The 21,012-nt window shown below is 45.9% G+C and overlaps 1 protein-coding gene across 3 annotated transcripts in view; it reads left to right on the top strand.

Moving 5' to 3' along the window:
- edc4 (enhancer of mRNA decapping 4) overlaps positions 1-21,012 on the top strand; it is a 172,226-nt gene that overhangs the window by 112,138 nt on the left and 39,076 nt on the right. For all 3 annotated transcript variants that reach the window (XM_072518359.1, XM_072518357.1, XM_072518358.1), the window contains exons 23-26: positions 4,619-4,774; positions 18,372-18,487; positions 19,542-19,707; positions 20,622-20,808. In XM_072518359.1, coding sequence (XP_072374460.1) covers positions 4,619-4,774; positions 18,372-18,487; positions 19,542-19,707; positions 20,622-20,808 — 625 coding nt within the window. The remainder of the gene's footprint in view (positions 1-4,618; positions 4,775-18,371; positions 18,488-19,541; positions 19,708-20,621; positions 20,809-21,012) is intronic.

Genomic DNA, 21,012 nt, shown 5'->3' on the forward strand with positions numbered 1-21,012 from the left:
AAACCCGAACACCAACAAAAACACAGCCCTCTCTCGCTACTCACCCAAACTCAGTCACTCACCTAAACTCAAATGCATTCTGTTCCAATCAGCACTCCGTGTCTAAAGGCACGCCTGCCACACCTTTTGTGCACTCACCTCTCCCAGCACTGTCCCGGCTCTTTCCTCCCGCGCTTTTTAAATCTCCCGGCTCTCTCCTCCCGCGCTGTTTTCGCTGTGCCGGCTCTCTCTCCTCTCGCGCTGTTTTCGCTGTCCCGGCTCTCTCTTCTTGCGCTGTTTTCGCTGTCGCGGCTCTCTCCTCTCGCGCTGTTTTCGCTGTCTTGGGGAGTTCGCTGAGGAACTCCCCAAAGTTTCTTCAATAGTATCTTACAAACCCATAAAGACTATCACCTAGAAAGTCAAGGCAGCAGGCGCACAGGCAAATCATCTCCAGATTTCTCTTCATGTTGCACGACATTCTGACTTGGAAATGCATTGCATTCCTTCAGCGCAAGATCTGAATCTTGGACTTCCTTTACTTATCACTATCACCATATTGCAAGCTGTTCAAGCAGGGGGATCACCACCAATTTCTTGAGGGTACTTGGAGATTAACAATAACTGCTGTCCCTGCTGGTGATGTCCACATCCTGTGAATGAATTTTGAAAAAAATTATGGAAGAATCGAGTTATGAAAATGCACTGTTTATTCGTAGTTGGCAACGGAAAGTTGTCACTTAGTCTTGTGAGGATAAGAGGTTATGTGACATCAAATATGTAACCAAAATATACCTCCGATGCTGGAGAATCACTATTCCTGTAGTTTATTTGATTCACCGTTTACCAATATTTTTCACTAATCATTTGCTTCTTGATGACTGTTTATGCTTTGTAAAACTATTTTTGTATAATTACCATTGGGTTAAATGTTACTTTTAGCATCTGTCATGCCTGGAAATTCATATGGAGTGATGTTTGTTCCCTCTGGTGACAAAACGGCAGTTTTTCTTGTTGAATATGCTATTAATGCTTGCTTTTTTTGTGTCAGCAAAGCTCTTTGCAATTCAAAAACAATTTGAGATGAAAGAACAACACCTTGCAAGTTGTGAATGAGAGAGACTGCACTCTGAGCTATTTCACACTAATCAACATTTTAAGACGGCCTAAGCCTTTTTTTGTAGAGCCACTCTTATCCCAAAAATCTGACTACAGATTGCAATCATATCCGGGAAGTTGGTTCCTAAACCATGCAGTCTCAAATTGGACCCACAATAAAGTGAAAATGGGGTTTGGTGGCAAAGTGGTATTGTCACTAGTAATCCAGAGACCCAGTGCCATGCTCTGAGGACCGGGATTCAAATCCCACCACGGTAGATGGTTCATATCAATTCAATCAATAAAAATCTGGAATTAAAAATCTAATGATCATGAAACCATTGTCGATTGTAAAAACCCATCTGGTTCACTAATATTCTTTTGGAAAGGAAATCTGCCATCTTTACTTGGTCTGGCCTACACGAGACAGCAGACTCACAGCAATGTGGTTGATTGTTAACGGCCCTCTGATATGTCCGAGCAAGTCAGTCCGTGGTATCAAACTGCGATCAAGTCTAAGGAATGAAATGAGACCTACACCATGGACTGCAGCATTCAAGAAGGCAGCTCGCCACCACCATATTGAGGGAAATTGGATAGGCAATAAATGTTGGCCTCGCCAGCAAGGCCAACATCCCATGAATGAATTTTTTAAAAAGCCCTATTAGAATAAGTTGGACAGCAAATGCTGAGTGAAGTGGTGTGTGCACCAGTAGGGAGCTTTTTGGGAACATATCAGGTTTTCAATAAATGCAAAATGACCAGGATCAATCAAACATGAAAATATTTAACTGGAAGAGAGCGCATCTCCGTGAGTTGAAAAGGGATCTGTTCCAGTTTTAATGAATCATAGAATCCCTACAGAGCAGACCGAGGCCATTCGGCCCATCGGGTCTGCACTGACTCTCTGAAAGAGCACCTTAACCCGCTCTATCCCTCCAACCCCGTAACCCCACCTAACCCGCACAACCCTGGACTGCGAGGAAACTGGAGCATCCAGAGAAAACCCACGCTGACACGAGGAGAATGTGCAAACTCCACACAGACTGTCACCCAAGGCCGGAATTGAACCCGGGTCCCTAGAGCTGTGAGGTAGCAATGCTAACCACTGTGCCGCCCCAACCAAAAATTGGTAGTAAAGCTGTATTTGACCATTGGAGGACTTTAAAAGAGGAGAAGGAGATGGTTCATCTACAGAGTATACTCAGACCTATGATGGAAAAGGAAGGTCATCCAAAACTATGGAGTACCCTGGATGACTAACTGTATGGAAATTAAACTGAAACAGACAAAAGAAGCTTATCACAGACTTCGGGTTCATAACAGAAAACCAAGCTGACTACAGTAAGTACAGAGAAGGTTTTAAAAAAGAATCGGGGGCAAAGAAAGAGGAAGAGAGTAGATTAGTGGCTAACATAAAGGAAACGCATGAGTCTTTTAGAAAAAAATTGTACATGGCTGTCAAAAAAGGAATCTGGCTGAAGAGGAACCGAAAAGGACATAACTTTGTGGATGTCGAGGGCATGGCTAAGATAGTAAATGAACACTTTTCATCAGCTTTTCACATGAGAGTAAAATGTAGATAGGAGAAAGAAAATGTAAAAGGAGAAGGAAGATGTGATATTTGATGGGATCAGTTGGCAGAACCCAAAGTAGAAAAGTCATCCATCCCAGACAGGATATATTCTGGGTTACTGAGGAAAGTAAGGGTGGAAAGTGCGAGGGTTTGGTTGCAATCTTTCAGATCTTCGATCCCTCTTTGAAAAAGAGGAGAGGTGTAAACCCAGCAAGTACAAACCATCCAGCTTTAAATCAGTGGTGGGAAACTTTTAGGAACTATATAATCCAGGACAAAATTAATTAATACATGGAAAAGTATAAATGTATGTCAGCAGGGATTTGCTGAAGGAAATTGCATTTTCGAAGATTGATTTAAGTTTTCAAAGTAATGGAGAAAGGTTGTTGAGGGTTTTGTGGTTATTTTATTTTTTGGAATTTCAGATGGTATTGGCAAGGATGACATCATAGACTTGTAAGAAAAATTAAACCCCCTGGGATTAATGGCGCAGTGATAGTGTGGAAATGAAAGCGGAGAATAATTGTGGATGGTTAAGTTTCAAATAATACAGTGATGTCTCCCAAGGAGTTGTATTAAGACCAGTATTATTTTTAATATACGTTAATGACCTGAAATTGAGTATGCAGGATATAACTTCAGTTTGTAGATGACATGCAACTTGGAATTGTAGCAAACGATATGGGGAAGTGTGGCAAACTATGTGGAAGGTAGTAATAGACTTCAGGAAGATACAAAACAATTGGCAAAATGAGCAGACACATGACGCTATTTCAAATTAGAGAGGCGTGAAGTGACTAATTTTAGGAGGAAGAATGAAGAGCCGCAGTATGAATTAAATGGTGCGATTTTAAAAGGGCTGCAGGGACAGTGAGACCTGGGGTGTATGGACACAAATCTTTGAAGCAGGCCGGGCAGGTTGAGAAGGCTGTTTATGAACAGGAATTGGATGCAGAAGCAAGTGTTCAATTCTGGTCATAACACTAGGAAGAATGTTACGATCTTGGTGCAGAAGAGACTTGAATGGTACCAGGGATGAGGTACTACTGTTAAGAGGAGAGACTGGAGAATCTGGGCTTGTTCTTGGCGCAGAGACAATTGAGAGTTGATCAAGGTGTTCAAAATCATGAGTTTTTATAGAATAAATAAAGATAAACTGTTTTCACTGGCAGAGGGTCAGTAACTAGATAATGCAGATTTATGATGATTACCAAAGGTGACTTTTTTGTTAATCTGTTCACTTATTTAAGCTTATTTGCAGATTTCATTACTCGTGCATAATGTAAAGTGTGATGCTTCGGAATGGAATTCAGAGAGGAATGGCACAGGTTCTCAGGAGACAATTCCTATCTAAACCTGGTCCTGGTATTCCAATGGTGCCTACCTTGATCATAACGTGGGTTGTTTTAATATTGTTTTTCAACAGCACATCTGGGTGCAACCTTTGATTCCTTCTCTGAACATTAGTCTTTTCATGAACCATATGGCTGTGGCAACGTTTGCTGGATGTGATCTTCTGAGTTAATTATTTTGCATGTTTTGAAATTTGTAGTTTTTAGTTCCATTTTCAGTAGTACGTTACCTTCATTAGCTTTCCTCCTTTTCTTAGTTTTCTTAGTTTGCAGCTTTTAAAACCTAACCTGCCACCTAGATACAGCTTTTTGCTAAATACTTTTTCTTGGTATCTGCTCTTTTGAACCTTTGTGGAGTCCTTTGCTGTGGGCATTGGCCCTTTGCTGTGGGCATTGGACCTTTGCTGTGGGCATTGGACCTTTGCTATGGGCATTGGCTCTTCATGTATAACACATTTGTTTCCCCATTCCCTTCATTTTATTTTAAACCAAAGTTGCTGAATGCCAGTTACCTGTTTGGCTACTGAGCTGGTGCTTTGATACAAAGATGGTCCATCACTGATTCTGTTCACAGTTATGTAATTTGAAATGGTTTGCCTTAACCATAACCTTCTAGAGAGGCGAACAGATAGGATCTTGGCGGAACGACATGAAAGAAGTGGACAGCTTCAGGAACAGCTGTCTCAGCAGCTCTCTCAGAATTTGACGAATTCTATTAGTAATCGTATAGAGAAGACTGTTCGGGATGAGATGAAGAAAACTTTACCACAATGTGAGTAAATATTAAAGCATATAAAGTTAATCTGAAGAATTTCTGCATGATTTCAATGCATTCCAATTCTGCAAATTATTGATGTGTTACATGGCCAAAAAAAAGTTAATTCCAATTCAAACCAAAAAATTCTTGTGGGCTATCCTCCCAGTCTGAACAAGGATTAATCATGCTCAGTCAGCAGTTACTGGAATATATTTTCGTAGGATCTGTTTATATATTTTAGTCGGATCTGTTTCTGCCAAAACGTAGCACACCCCTATCTTCTGGATATTCATAAACTAAACACAACAGTCATGACCAAACTGGTGCAAAAATTGACTTTCTTTATTGTTACTTAAAGCCCCATTTATTTGCCTCAAATAAATGACTTTGTAAGTGGTTCTTCTATTGATCGCTGAGTAAATCTCCACCTTGCTGAAATATTGCACTCCGATTACCCATTGGTTGATATTATGCATTGTACCACCATTTCTGCAGCTGATAGGGAAATTATTGCACGTTATAAATGTTATATATTTGTCCCTTTGGCTCACCGTGGAGCCCTGCTGTGGTAATGTGTGCAAGGAACTTATGTAATGTGATGTAGAGCGTGAAACAGAAGCAGCAGGTATGAGAGAGAATACACCACAATAAAGTTACGGTTGTTCATCAAGAGTTGCTCAGTATCACTCTCCAAATACACAAAACTGGCGGTGACGATAATGGAAATGTGCTTGTTAAATTACTCTGAAGAAGTTAAGCAAAGAAAAGTCAGAAAAAGATAAACTTTTCACATGTGTTGCTGTCTACAGAGAAAATCAGTTGGCTGGTGTGGACGCGAGTAAAAGATTCTCCAAAAATAGATTCTACAGCTGGCTGTAGTAAATGACAGATCAAAGTACAATTAATGCCTTGTGTAAATAGGAAAACCAAGTAGCTGCTGGTAATTTGTTTGCAAAATACATGCACAGGCAGGAGTAAAAATGGCGGTGGTTTTTGGCATCATTGGAGTTTTTGATGAGAATGTGAAGCAGTTGAGCTCTTATACTGGGCATTTTGATTAGTCATCGATAAAAGAAACTAAGAGGAGGGGAAAGCAAACATATAATTTGTTGTAGTACTTAAAAGACTGGCAGGATATTGTGAATTTGGAGATGTGTTTAATGACACCATTTGCGACAGTGAGCCATCTCATTCTGCAGAAAACCATTGAAATCGTTGTTTCTATGGAACTGGCTGCAAAGGAAGCCCAGCAATTGAGTTCATCCCCTCAGGTGCGCAAGATGTCCGCTGAATCAGCGTCCAAAGCCACCGGGGCCCGTACATGTTACTGGTGTGCAAAGCCGGGGCATTCTGCTGCTGAATGCTGGTGTAAAGACATGGTATGTCAAAGCTGTGGGGGAGAAAAGGGGACACAGTGTGTTTGCAGAAACCAAAAGCAAACTATAATAAAAGTAAAGATCAGCAACAAACCAAGACAACATTTAAACAAAATAGAGGGTGGGTCTCATGATGTGAGCACAAGACCAGCGGCATTTTTGCAAGTTCTGACCTCTACTTGTCTTTAAATCCTTTATTTTATCCTAATGCACATCCCATAATTATTTTGGCGATATATGTCTTGTACTCTGTCCCTGAAAGATCGGCGATGAGGAGCAGAGTTAAATCAAAAAAATCCTTCTTTGATTGAAACGGCCAGAGGCAGCTGGCATGGGACCCAGCTTGCAGTGGCAGGTTTACTGGTGAGTGGCGCTGTCGGCATCTAGATTTTGACTGCCATTGCAGACGATGTTCTGGATGATGATCTTGATCCGTGGCTTTTGGTGCTAATTTTGATTAACTGTGAAATATTCTTGAGAGAATAGAACATACAGTGCGGAAGGCGGTAATTCAGCCCATCGAGTCTGCACCGACCCACTTAAGCCCTCACTTCCACCCTATCCCCCTAACCCAATAGCCCCTCCTAACCTTTTTGGACACTAAGTGCAATTTAGTGTGGCCAATCCACCTAACCTGCACATCTTTGGACTGTGGGAGGAAACCGGAGCACTCGAAGGAAACCCACGGGGAGAACGTGCAGATTCCGCACAGACAGTGACCCAGCAGGGAATCAAACCTGGGACCCTGGTGCTGTGAAGCCACAGTGCTAACCACTATGCTACCTTGCTGCCCTTGGTGGAAGTATTATTTGATCGAACAGTTTCCCGAGTGAGAGGCCAGTTTTTGGTCTTTGGAATTCCTGTTGGAATTCCTGTTGCAGGGTATGTCGCCTATCCTGACCAACTAGACGAGTAGAAGCCGGACGGGGAGTGTTCGTGCACCTGGCCTTCTGCGTGGTGGTGGGGGGGGGGGATTTCTGAAAATATTTTGGGAGTTGGCTCCCATGCTTTCGCAATCTTGATTTGAAGGCTGGGCATTTCAAGTTCAACGGGACTTATTGTGTCCAGACTCAGGCCTTGGGTCGGTTGGAGACTCTGACCATTGGTCTTATGTTGTCCTGTTCTCTATGCTTGTGGTGAGGGGTGGAGGCAGTTTGACGTGTCGAGGCGTCCCCACCCCCCCTCAAGGGGCTGGGTTCCTTGCTGCCTCGGCGTAGGGGCTTTGGCTCGACAGAAGTGGTGGCGCTTCGTTCGATGGAACTTGAGGGATCCTGGAGGTTGCTCTGATCCTGTCCTGGCTTTGGCCTTTCCAAGTGCCATGGATGGTGTTATTATCCTGCAGTTCATCAATAATCTTGGACTTTGTTCCCATGTGATTCTGCTGTTGATTTCATGTTATTGTCTTTTCCCTGATGATGAAGGTATGGAGTATATGAGCCAAAAGCGAGGGTTGCCTATTTTCCCCTGGTAATCTTTGTCATTTTATCTACAATCCACATTCCCTTAAGGCCATCAAGGTTAGTGCTGAAAACATACACAGGAGAAGTGGTTCCCCTGAAGGGCCTCATTGAAGTGGCTATGCAACTCCATGAACAAATAGCAGATTTGCCTCTACATGTAATGAAGGGAAACTACCCAGTGTTGGTGGGTCATGCGTGGCTGGAGAGGATTCGACTGAACTGGGCTGAAGTCCACAGGATGGCTAGTGGAGAATCAGGCCTCAATTTTTAAAAAGTGCGCTGTTGTTTTCAATGGGGAATTAGGGAGTATGAAGGACATTACAGTCAAACTAAAAATGAAAGATGGGCATCAAGCAAAAATAAAGGCAGACACTGTACCGTATATTGTTAGGCCAAAGGTGGATGCTGAGTTGGAGCGGCTTTGGAAGACTGGAGTTTGGGAACTTGTCAGTGTCGGTGAATTGCCCGTGCCTATTGTTCCAGTCATTAAGAAAGATCACCATGTGCTGTGTGCTGAACAGTACCCATTACTTCAGATTGTGGACCTCTTTGTGGGAGGTCAAAATTTAAGCCAGGCTTACTTGCAGATGAATGTGGACAAGAAGTCGCAGGAACTTCTGACAATGGTGACACACAAGGGCTTGTTCTGGTTCTGAAGATTGTTGTTTGTTATCACCTCTGCTTTGTTTCAAAGGGACAAATGTATAACCCCCCCCCTCCCCAATTTAAATGTCCCCAAAACAAGTTCAATGTGAACAATAGTCAATAGGTTAGTCACTACGATAAACTCAAGCGGTCTGGAGGTCACCGTTCTCAGAACAGTTGACGGCAAACCTCTAGCATTATCATCTTAACACTCTGAATGGCCCTGTGCTCTTAGAAGTGATAAACATGATTTCGCAAGGAAAGACTTCAGGACTAGCACATAGCCTGAAACCCTAATACTCCAGGACAATGGAGCTGTCAGTTCAGTCAGGGTGACTTTTCTGGGGGTTCAGAGTGATTATTCCACCACCATTGAGGATACTGGTGTTAGAGGAGCTACAGGAAGGCCATTGCGGAGTCGTACGCATGAAGGAAATAGCAAGTATTTCTGGTGGCCTGGACTTGATGCTGAGATCGAAGAAGCAGTTAGAACATGTTCTTCCTGTGCAAAGGTAAATCTTGTGCCACCCTTGGCATCCCTGCATCCATATGAGTGGACTGAAGAGGCTTAGCAACGCGTGCATGTGGATTCTGCAGGACCTTTTGATGGACACACATTTTTAGTAACTTGACGCTCGCACCAAATGGCCAGAAATTGCTGAGATAACATTTACCTCATCTGAGAAGGTCATTGAGAAGCTGGGGGAAGCGTTTGGTCACTTTGGATTTCAAAAACAGCTGGTGAGTGACAGTGAACCTCAATTTGTCTCGCAGGAATTTGAGAACTTCCTACAAGAAAACAACATTCAATATATTACATCGGTGCCTTATCACCACCCTGCCACGAATGGATTAACAATGCTTTGTCCAAACCATGAAACATGCTTTGAAAACAACCAAAGAACAAAGTTTGCTTATAGAATTTACAGTGCAGAAGGAGGCCATTCGGCCCATCGAGCCTGCACCAGCCCTCTGAAAGAGCCCACACCTCCATCCTATCCCTGTAACCCCACCTAACCTTTTGGACACTAAGGGGCAATTGAGCATAGCCAATCCACCTAACTCTGCACATCTTTGGACTGTACAAACCGGAGCACCCGGAGGAAACCCATGCAGACACCCGAGGCCAGGACCCTGGAGCTGTGAGGCAGCAGAGATGATCACTGTGCCACCATGCCACTCCAACAGATTCTTCCTTCCTTTTGATTTCCCTTTGCTACCATTTCTTTGGTTTTATTTTATTATTTTTGTCTGTGGACTCTTAATTGGAATGTGCCCTTAAGCAGTGGACTTGAGCTGAGACAGCCTGCTGGTCAGGACAGTGTGTTCCAGGATTTTGGAGAGGAGAATACAGACTCGTCAACACAGGGAATCTTAACAACCAGCTTTGGAGGAAGTCCGTTTGATTGGCTGGCTGGCAACCTGTGGTTTGGCCAGGGACAGTGATGTGGCTGACAACTATCTGTGATTAATTCCTGTGGGAGACGGGCAGAGACTGGACCTTGAAGGAAGAAAGCTCGCTCTCCCTCCATCTTTGCTATATAGTTGAACTGATCTTGAATCTACAAAGAAGCATCAAAGAGCTTGAATTTCTGAAAGACATTAACTGAAAACCATCATAGTCCATCGGAGATCTTTTATCCCTTTTACTTTATCATCAGTTTTATTCCCTCTCCATCACCCTTTCCCTGTGTGTGTGTGTGTGTGTGTCAGGCAGTTTACTTATATTACTGTTAAATAATAAAAGGCTAATTGTGTTAAAATTACAAACCTGGTCATTGCAGTTTCTTGGGCTCAGCCAAAGTCCTCGGGTATCTTAAAATAGAATCTAATTTCACTTGTGTTGCGACTCTGGGCCAAGTGGGACTGGAATTGACTGTGCACTAGCCCGGGGTGTCATGACACTAGTCTATTAGACTACTAAGACCTCTCCTGCATTACTCACGATGAAAAGGCAGCCGCATTCTGCATTTGATCATCTTTAAACCCCCAAAAACCAAAGAGATTGTGTGGCGACAACAAGCTTAAGTGGAAACAAGGCAAAGCACAGAGTTTTCCACCAGGGACAATGGAACTTGGAATTACTCCTGAGGGGAGCAATAGGTTCCTGCCACAGTCCTTGTACAAATTAGACCTGTCTCCTTACACTGACCAGACCTCAAATTACATTATCTGGAGGAGCTATGCAGACCAACTTCTGCCTGGAAAAACAGATCTGCTAAAATTGGAGCCTGTTGAGAATTCAAGTTCAGCTGTACCATTGACTTTCCTGCTACTGCTACACCACCAGACACTGTTGAGGAAGTCAACATCTCACCCTCTGTTCGGGTGCGGAGGCAGCGTCCAGTTCCCATGTCAACGCCGGTTAAACCAACCACTGCTGACATCTGCGTCAAGATGAAAAAGCCAGAGGTTCACCGTCATATGTTCCGAGAGCGATGACCTCCAGACCACCTGAATTTATAGGAGTGATTTTTAAAAAAAATTTTTAAATAATATTTTTATTAAGGTTTTTTTAATAACACAATTTTTTTCCCCTTACAAATAATAACCCCCCCCCGTAACAAAATAACGCAAATTCTCCCTGAGCAAGATATATACATGGCAAGATGGTATATTTACATAGCTTTGTACACTGGCTCTCGCCCATTCGTGCCAGTTTCCCCCACCCTCCATGTTATCCTCCGCTCATCCGTCCCCTCCAGCAATCTCTCATCTCTCTCCCGCCCCCCCCCCGGGCCAGGGTTGCTGCTGCTGCTGACCATCCTTCCTCTAACGCTCCGCGAGGTATTCTAGGAACGGTTGCCACCGCCTGTAGAACCCTTGTGCAGACCCTCTCAAAGCAAACTTAATTCTCTCCAATTTTATGAACCCCGCCATGTCATTTATCCAGGCCTCCAGGCTAGGGGGCTTCGCCTCCTTCCACAATAGCAAGACCCTTCGCTGGGCTACTAGGGACGCAAAGGCCCGAATTCCGGCCTCTTTCGCCTCCTGCACTCCCGGCTGATCCACTACTCCAAATATTGCTAGCCCCCAGCTTGGCTTGACCCGGACTCTCACCACCTGAGATATTACTCCCGCCACTCCTCTCCAGAACCCCTCCAATGCCGGGCATGACCAAAACATATGGACATGGTTCGCCGGGCTCCCTGAACATCTTTCACATCTATCCTCTACCCCAAAGAACCTACTCAGCCTCTCCCTCGTCAAATGCGCTTGTGAACCACCTTAAATTGTATCAGACTGAGCCTGGCACACGAGGAGGAGGTATTAACCCTGCCCAGGGCATCAGCCCATAGCCCTTCCTCAATCTCCTCCCACAGCTCCTCCTCCCATTTACCTTTCAATTCTTCTACTAGCGCTTCCCCCTCTGCTTTCATCTCTTGGTATATTTCCGACACCTTGCCCTCCCCGACCCATACCCTTGAGATCACCCTATCTTGAACTTCTTGTGCCGGGAGCAACGGAAATTCCCTCACCTGTTGCCTCACAAAAGCCCTCACCTGCATATATCTAAATGTGTTTCCCGGGGGTAACTCAAATTTCTCCTCCAGTGCCCCTAGGCTCGCAAATGTCCCGTCAATGAACAGGTCCCCCATTCTTCTAACCCCCGCCCGATGCCAGCCTTCGAACCCCCCGTCCATCTTCCCCAGGACAAACTGGTGGTTACCCCTGATCGGGGACCACACCGATGCTCCCATTGCACCCCTGTGCCTTCTCCACTGGCCCCAGATCCTTAGCGTTGCCGCCACCACCGGGCTTGTGGTGTGTTTTGTCGGCGAGAGCGGCAGCGGTGCCGTTACCAACGCCCCCAGGCTCGTTCCTTTACAGGACGCCATCTCCATCCTCTTCCATGCCGCCCCCTCTCCCTCCATGACCCACTTGCGGATCATCGCCACGTTTGCTGCCCAGTAGTAACTCTCTAGGTTTGGCAAAGCCAACCCTCCTCGGTCCCTGTTGCGTTCCAAGAACCCTCTTCTAACCCTCGGTGTCTTATTTGTCCACACATACCCCATAATACTCCTACCTACTTTCTTGAAAAAGCCCTTGGTGATCACGATGGGGAGGCACTGAAACACGAACAAAAACCTCGGAAGGACCACCATTTTGACCGACTGCACCCTACCCGCCAGCGAGAGCGGGAGCATGTCCCATCTTTTAAAATCCTCCTCCATTTGCTCCACCAACCTCGTCAAATTCAGTTTATGTAGGGCCCCCCCAACTTCTGGCCACCTGTATCCCCAGATACCGAAAACTCCTCTCCGTCCTCCTCAGCGGTAGGTCCCCTATCCCTCTTTCTTGGTCCCCTGCCTGTAATACAAAAAGCTCACTCTTCCCTACATTAAGCTTGTAGCCCGGGAACTCTCCAAACTCCTTCAGAGTCTGCATGACCTCTACCATCCCCTCTATTGGGTCCGCCACGTATAGCAGCAGGTCATCCGCGTATAGCGATACCCGATGCTCCTCTCCCCCGCGGACTATTCCCCTCCATTTCTTGGACACCCTAAGTGATATGGCCAAGGGTTCGATCGCCAGTGCAAACAACAGGGGGGACAGGGGGCACCCCTGCCTCGTCCCTCGGTACAGCCGAAAGTACTCCGACCTCCGCCGGTTCGTCACTACACTCTCCACCGAGGCGCTATAAAGGAGCTTAACCCATCTAATAAACCCTCCCCCGAACCCAAACCTGCGCAATACCTCCCAGAGGTACTCCCACTCTACTCGGTCAAAGGCTTTTTCCGCGTCCATAGCTGCCACTATCTCTGCCTCTCTCTCCTCCGATGTCATCATTATCACATTTAAGAGCCGCCGCACATTGGTATTTAACTGCCTGCCCTTTACAAATCCCGTCTGGTCCTCATGAATCACCCCCGGGACACAGTCCTCAATCCTCGTGGCCAGCACTTTTGCCAATAACTTAGCGTCCACATTGAGGAGCGATATCGGCCTGTACGATCCACATTGAATCAAGGAGATTGTCGCCTCCGACATTGTCTGGGGCAGGGTTCCCTCCTCTCTTGCCTCGTTAAAGGTCCTCACTAGCAGCGGGGCCAGCAGGTCCACATATTTTCTATAGAACTCCACCGGGAACCCGTCCGGCCCCGGGGCCTTCCCCGCCTGCATGCTCCCCAAGCCCTTACTCAGCTCCTCCAGCCCAATTGGTGCTCCCAAACCAACCGCCTCCTGCTCCTCCACCGTCGGGAACCCCAGCTGGTCCAGAAATTGCCTCATTCCCCCCCCCCCCCCCCCCGGGGGCTGGGACCTGTACAGCTCTTCATAGAAGGCCTTGAATACCTTATTTATTTTCGTGGCACTTCGAACCGTGGCTCCGCTTCCATCATTGATTTCCCCCTATTTCCCTCGCTGCCGCCCTCTTAGGGAGCTGGTGCGCCAGCATCCGACTAGCCTTTTCCCCATACTCATAGGTCGCCCCCTGCGCCTTCCTCCATTGTGCCTCCGCCTTGCCCGTGGTCAGTAGGTCCAACTCCGCCTGGAGCCGTCGCCGTTCCCTGAGTACTCTTTCCTCCGGGGCCTCTGCGTATCTCCTGTCCACTTGCAAGATCTCCCCCACTAACCTCTCCCTTTCCATGCCCTCTGTCTTCTCCCTATGAGCCCTAATGGAGATCAGCTCTCCCCTGACCACCGCCTTCAACGCCTCCCCTACCACCCCCACTCGCACCTCCCCGTTGTCGTTGGCCTCCAAGTACCTTTCAATGCACCCCCTCACCTTCCCACACACCACTTCATCAGCCAGCAGTCCCACGTCCAACCGCCACAGCGGGCGTTGCTCCCTCTCCTCTCCCAGCCCCATTTCCACCCAGTGCGGGGCATGGTCTGACACAGCTATGGCCGAATACTCCGTCCCCTCCACTCTCGGAATAAGCGCCCTACCCAGAACAAAGAAATCTATCCGGGAGTAAACCTTATGTACGTGGGAGAAAAAAGAAAATTCCCTGGCCTACGGTCTTGCAAACCTCCATGGGTCCACTCCCCCCATCTGATCCATAAAACCCCTGAGCACCTTGGCCGCCGCCGGCCTCCTTCCCGTCCTTGATCTGGAGCGGTCCAGTGCTGGGTCCAGCACTGTATTAAAGTCCCCTCCCAGTTCGGGGCGTATACATTTACCAACACCACCCTCGTCCCTTGCAGCCTACCACTCACCATCACATATCTCCCTCCATTATCCGCTACTATAGTCTTGGCCTCAAATGACACATGCTTTCCCACCAGAATTGCCACCCCTCTATTTTTCGCGTCTAATCCCGAGTGAAATACCTGTCCTAACCATCCCTTTCTTAACCTGACCTGGTCCGCCACCTTCAGGTGTGTCTCTTGGAGCATTGCCACGTCTGCCTTCAGTCCCTTCAAGTGCGCGAACACTCGAGCCCTCTTTACCGGCCCGTTCAGGCCCCTCACGTTCCATGTTATCAGCCCCCCCCTGCCGACTAGCCATCTCCTTTTCTGGGCCAGTCCCTTGTCCGCATCTCCCTCCCTCTCCAGTCCCCCAGCCGGGAGACCCCCCGTCCCAGCCACCTCTTCTGTGTCCCGTTCTCTTTCGGCCAGTGCAGCATCAACCCTTTTCCCCCTCCCCTCCCCCCCCCCCCCCCCTCCCTCCTCTTTTCCCCCCCCCTTCCTCCTCTTTCCCCTCCCCCTCGCTAGATCCCTGTCTAGCTTTTTTGCTCCCCCCATATCCCTCCCGTAAGTCAGCTGACACCTGCTGACCCCGGCTTCCCCCGCCATCCCTTTGATCCCCCCGTGTGGGAATCTCCCAATCAATATACATTCCTTCGTTCCCCTTCCCGCCTTTCTTGCCGCGCGCGGTAAAGAAAACCCCGCGCTTTCCAAAGCCTGCCCCGTCCCCCATGGCGCCTCCTGTCGTGACCTTGTCTCTCTCCCCCAGCCCATATAACATTCCCTGTGCGTGATTGACCCCCTATGTACAACAACCATCATACTTCAACCCTCAAACACCCCCATCCCACACAAACCCTCAATTAGAGTCCAGCTTTTCAGTTAGTATAAAGGTCCACGCCTCTTCGGGCGTTTCAAAGTAGTGGTGTTGGCCATTATGTGTAACCCACAGTCGCGCTGGCTGCAACATTCCAAATGTTACTCCTTTCCGATGCAGCACCGCTTTGGCCCGGTTGAAACCCGCTCTCCGCTTAGCGACCTCCGCACTCCAATCCGGGTATATTCTAATCTCTACATTGTCCCACTTGCTGCTCCGTTCCCTCTTGGCCCATTTCAGGACCCTCTCTCTGTCCGTAAACCGGTGAAATCTCACCACCATCGCCCTTGGCGGTTCATTTGCCATGGGCTTCCTCGCAAGCAGTCGGTGCGCCCCATCCAGCTCCAGCAATCCCAGGGGGGGCCTCCACACCCATCAGCGTCCCGATCATTGTGCCCGCATATGCCGCGGCATCGGCCCCCTCCCCTCCTTCTGGGAGTCCCAGGATCCTCAAGTTGTTTCTCCTCGACCTATTCTCCAGGTCTTCGAGTCTTCCCGTCCACGTCTTGTGCAGCGCCTTGTGCCTCCACTTTCTCCGCCAGGCCCACGAGCTCATCGTCGTTCACGGTCACTTTTTCCTGGATCTCCTGGATCTTCACCTCTTGGGCTTTCTGGGTTGCTCCCAAGTCCTTCAATTATCGCCAGCAGAGGCGCCACCATCTCCTTGCCCATCTCCTCAAAGCAGCGCTTGATGAACTCCTGCATCTCTTTGTCTGTTGGCGCCGCCATTTTGTTTTTTTTCCCCCTTCTCTCGCTGCTCCAGGGCCGCTTTTTTTGCCATTTCGCTGCGGGTCCGATCCATACAGGTTGGTTGGGGACCTTTCTTCTTCCTTCCCCATGGGTTGGATTTCAAAAAAATGCCGTTGGGGCTCCGTTAGCGGGCCCGAAAGTCCGTTTTCGCGGGAGCTGCTGAATCACGCGGCTTAGCTCCGCATCGCCGCAACCCGGCATTTAAAGTAGTGATTAACCTAGTGACAGTTATTCATGTTTTGGGACGTTTAAATTAAGGGGAGGTGTTATTTAAGGGGTGTTTTTCATTTGTCCCTTTGTCTCACTGTAGAGCCCTGCTGTGGTATTGTATACAAGAAAGTGATATTATGTGATGTAGAACTGCAAACAGAGAAGCAGCGGGAACACACCATAATAAAGTTACGTTCACTTATCATAGAATTTACAGTGCAGAAGGATGCCATTCGGCCCACCGAGCCTGCACCGGCCCTGAAAGAGCACCCCACTTAAGCCCACGCCTCCACCCTATCCCTGCAACCCAGTAACCCCACCCAACCTTTTTGGACATAAGGGGCAATTTAGCATGGCCAATCCAACTAACCTGTACATCTTTGGACTGTGGGAGGAAACCGGAGCACCCGGAGGAAACCCACACAGACACTGGGAGAAAGTGCAAACTCCACACAGTCACCCAAGGCTGGAATTGAACCCTGGACGCTGGAGCTGTGAGGCAGCAGTGCTAACCATTGTGCCACCATGCCGCCCGTATCGAGTGTTCTTGAGTGTCATTCTCCAAATACACAAACACTTCATCTAATGCCTGTTTCGAATATGACTAATTTAAGCAAGATAATGATCATGATGCTCACTTTAGATGTAACCTACATATGTGGTTCACGCAACCTATTTTTTAAATTTCTGGCGTAGAAATCCCTTTGTGTAGATGTAGTCTTATTGAGTATTTGAAGTCTAACTTCAGGTTCCTCCATTGATCTTATCTTGAAGTCACAATGTGTGTCCGGGTTTTGAGTCACTTCTGGCAATTAATTTAATTTGGTTTCTCGACTGCGTCAGTAAATAAGCTGTTCAGCTTGTTATAATGCCTCAATTTGATTGTTAGGATTGCTACAAGAAATTGGGATCAGTGGTGTACAAGTCTTTAACCATTTCACTGCCTTTTTAAAAAAAATAAAAAAAAATTCTGATCATATTGTTCTGTACGCAGAGGATGTCATGTTAACTTTAATGGATCTCTCCCTGGAATCTGTTCTGTCTGTTACTGACGGTGGGTAATATTTTACCACAAATGGCCGGTTTGCAGAAGTGGGCTGACATTCTTGATCAAATATCCAACAGGTTGAAACAAATTCAGTCAGAATGTTTGTGTTAACGGCTGAACTTCTAGTGTTATGGCATCAGCATCAGTTTTCAAAATTGACAGAGGGGGAAGCTTTTGGACACCTTTCATGGAGACATTTTTGGCATGAATTATTCATTGACTAATTTTCAGAATTATGTGGCAATATTGACACTTTCTGAAACTGTCTTTACTGTGCACAATCACATCAGCAAGAAATTTCAGCAATTAATTTCTTGTGGGCTGTGCCTCAAGTTTAAGCAGGGGACCCGAAGCTTTGGGTTTGAGTCTAACGTGGGACTTGTTAGCCACGGAAGGAGCATTCAACGTGGTTCAATGGGCTGACGATCAGCTCGGAAACCTATCCACCACTTCTCCCGCAATTCCCCAAAGGGTAAAAAAAACAGTATGGGTGTGAAGATACGTTAATCACCCTGAGTCAATATTAAGACTTTGCCATTTAATGTTTCAGGGTGGATTTGCAGCAACCCCAGTCACAATAATGTAAAAATGCATTGATGGCATTATGTTCCTGGCTGCACTCTTTTGCTGGCCAAGGGTAAGGGGAAAGGTCTGGAATGGGTTGGCAGTGTGGAGAGAAAAAGTGTGCATGAGAGCTCAACCAGAAGAAATGATGGCCTCCACTGTTAACCAGTGTCGCTTGATTGGCTCTTGTAGTGTTTTGTCTGGGAATAGTTCTTGGCAACACACTCGACAATGTTTCAATATTTGCCTCCTTGCGTATATGAGAGCTCCCACTGTATTTCGCAATTTGTATTTGCAAAGCATGGCTCTGATTTCAAGGCAGGTTAACAACAATAAGCTTTGAATATTTACACATCCTTTGTTTACAAGCCGATTCAAGCTAAGTGGGGGGGGGGGTTTAATCTATTGGAAGCATGGAACTGTGGGACATAACACGTGTCCTGATTAATCTGGAAATAGTGTTGATAAAAATCTGATTCTGTATGAAAGAAGTTTTATTAAGCATATTGAGGAATCATTATAACTGGATTCTTCAAACTTTCTTTGAAAGGTATTTCCAAAAGTTTGGAGCCAGTGTCAGGTCAGCTGAATAACCACATTACAACCAAGCTTGCAGCAATTGAAGGGATATTAAAAGAGAATATAACAAAAATGGTAAAATCAAAGGTAAGATTTTTGAAAATGTAAACTTGAAAACTTCCTAAATTTCTACAGCCTTTTTGGCATGAATTTTAAAAAATGATGGCCTTTAGTATTCAGATGATATATTCCCCCTAGTTTCCATATTTCACCTAATCTTGTTTCCTGTGTTAGCCCCAGTTACCTTTTCTTCCCTCATTTTCTTTGTGATCTCTGGTCCCATTGCCAGTTGCCTCCTCCATAAAGGCTGTTTAGGCCATTGACTTCTCCATGGCTGTGTGGTCAATGCCATCCTGAACTCGGGATCAGCTCTTAAATGCAGGCACCAATTGTATTTTTTTTCCCTTCTGGAAACCACTTGCTGTACATTTTCACGACGGCAAGACCTCCCAACTGGAGCAGCTGGCCTGCCTCTGGAGTGGCGAAACCTCTTCAATGAAAACGGGCAAGTTCAAAGCTCTTGGGCGTAAGATTTGAATGGCCATCCTTCAGATGCTAAAGCCCAGTACATGAGCTGCTAGTTTTCCCCTGCCAAGTTCATATAGTCCATGATGTTTGAATTCGTATTTACCATTTGCAGCATTTTTGGTTTTATGTTGTCCTATTCTCATTGCAGAGCCATTTCGGATAAATATGGCACAATAAATTGGTATTCTTTTTAAAATGTATCTTTTAAAACTGAGTTAATTGGTTTGAGTTTTTCAATTCTAATCTATGGAGTCCGAATTTTATTGTGGACTGAGATGCTTCTAAGAAATAAGTAAGATGCTTTATAAATGCCAACCTCCTTTCTTTAATGTGTTTTGTTATCCCATTTATTTTTTAAACTTTTGGATTTTTTTTCTATTTGAGCATCAATAGCTGAAATTTCTAAGTAACATTCCTTTTTAACATCAATTTATTTAATATTTATCACCAATGCAAAACTTGCTACGAGTAGTGAGCTAAGAGACTGTGGCTGTTGTAACATTCAGTTTCGATTCCGAATGGAGTTCATGTTGCATCTTTTTCTTTATATTTAAAGTTCTGTACGTTTTACACCATTCTCTGATTGATGTACCTTCTGGTATTGTGATTGTAGAACACTGCAGAGAGCATTGGAAGAGCTGCAGCAGATGCCTTGCAAGGACCAATACAATCAAGTTACAGAGAGTCATTCCAGAGTATAGTTGTACCTGTATTTGAAAAAGCCTGCCAGTCAATGTTCCAGCAAATAAATGACAGCTTCAAGCAGGGAACACAAGAATGTAGGTGTTGTTTTAATTCAGTACATTGAGTGAGCCATGGCTATCCTTATGATTTTTTTAAAGCTTTATATTTTTAAATTATAATGGAGTTAGATTTTCTGTAATTCAGTGGATCAATATACTGGGTGGTGTATATTTTGAGCTAATTAGACCAGGAAGCTCCACGGTTCAATTGTGATGTTAGCTGAAATACCTGAGGTATTGGGGAGGTCTAGGAATCCCACAGTTGCCTTAACCTCAGAGCTAGAAACAACATGGGGTGCGGGGGAAAGGCCAGTCGGAATTCCTGATCCTGACTGCTATTCAGTGAACCATATGTTGATTGTGATGCACTCCCCTACTCTGAACAACCATCACCCCACCATTATCCTAATCACCATCTAGACTTGTCCATTAATGTTGGTAATTGTGTTTGACTATTTTGAAGGGATGAAAGAAAAATATAAACTTAGCACAGCCTTTGTGTGAAATGCAAAAGTTGTAAATTTCCACCCTATTTAACTGATCAATGGTAATTACATTTTCCTAAAAGCCCACAGGTGGTTTGTTTCGTCCCGTCTCCATTTTTCACATTTTCTTTCGTTTGGAGTGCATTGATTGAGGTTTGAGTGCATGCTCGTAATAAAGGACTGACGTGTACTTTTGTCCTTGCACCTATTGTATTGGGCAACTGTGCACTATGCAAATCAATAGGAAACATTATAATGGAAGTTGTACGTAGCAGTACTGAAGATATATATTCTATGTGCTCAATTTTAACTTGCAACAGAATTCCAATGCTTTGACACTCCTGTTCAGTGTTTGTATGACTATTATTGAAATGTGTATGTTTTTGATTATTATCCAACTCTAACATAAACTTTCATCTTTCTTTATAAATAAATCTTTTGAGGCTTTGCATTTCACCCACACAGATATCCAGCAACTTGAGATCCACCTACAGTCCAAGAAGACACAAGAGCAAGAAACCCGAGATCCTCTGCTTAGTCAGCTGCAGCAAATGATCGACCGCTTCCAGAATGCCACTGACCACCTTGCTGCCACCATCACAAATGGCATGCGTTCAGAGGTGCAACATCAGCTTCACATCATTGTTAGCAAGTGAGTAGCAAAGCACCATCTGTCATGCAGCACTTGGGAGATGGTGGTATGATGCTGATCACCAGGATCTATGGGGGTGGGGTTCAGGCAGATCTGCCCCATCTCTCAAGTGGCACACCTCGAAGCACTTGCAAGCAAGGGTGCGGTGGGTGGTGCACTCCAGGACAAAGTTCTGTCATATAAGGGATTATTGGAGTGATAACC

This window comes from Scyliorhinus torazame, chromosome 10, assembly GCF_047496885.1.
Source record: "Scyliorhinus torazame isolate Kashiwa2021f chromosome 10, sScyTor2.1, whole genome shotgun sequence".
NCBI lineage: Eukaryota > Metazoa > Chordata > Chondrichthyes > Carcharhiniformes > Scyliorhinidae > Scyliorhinus > Scyliorhinus torazame.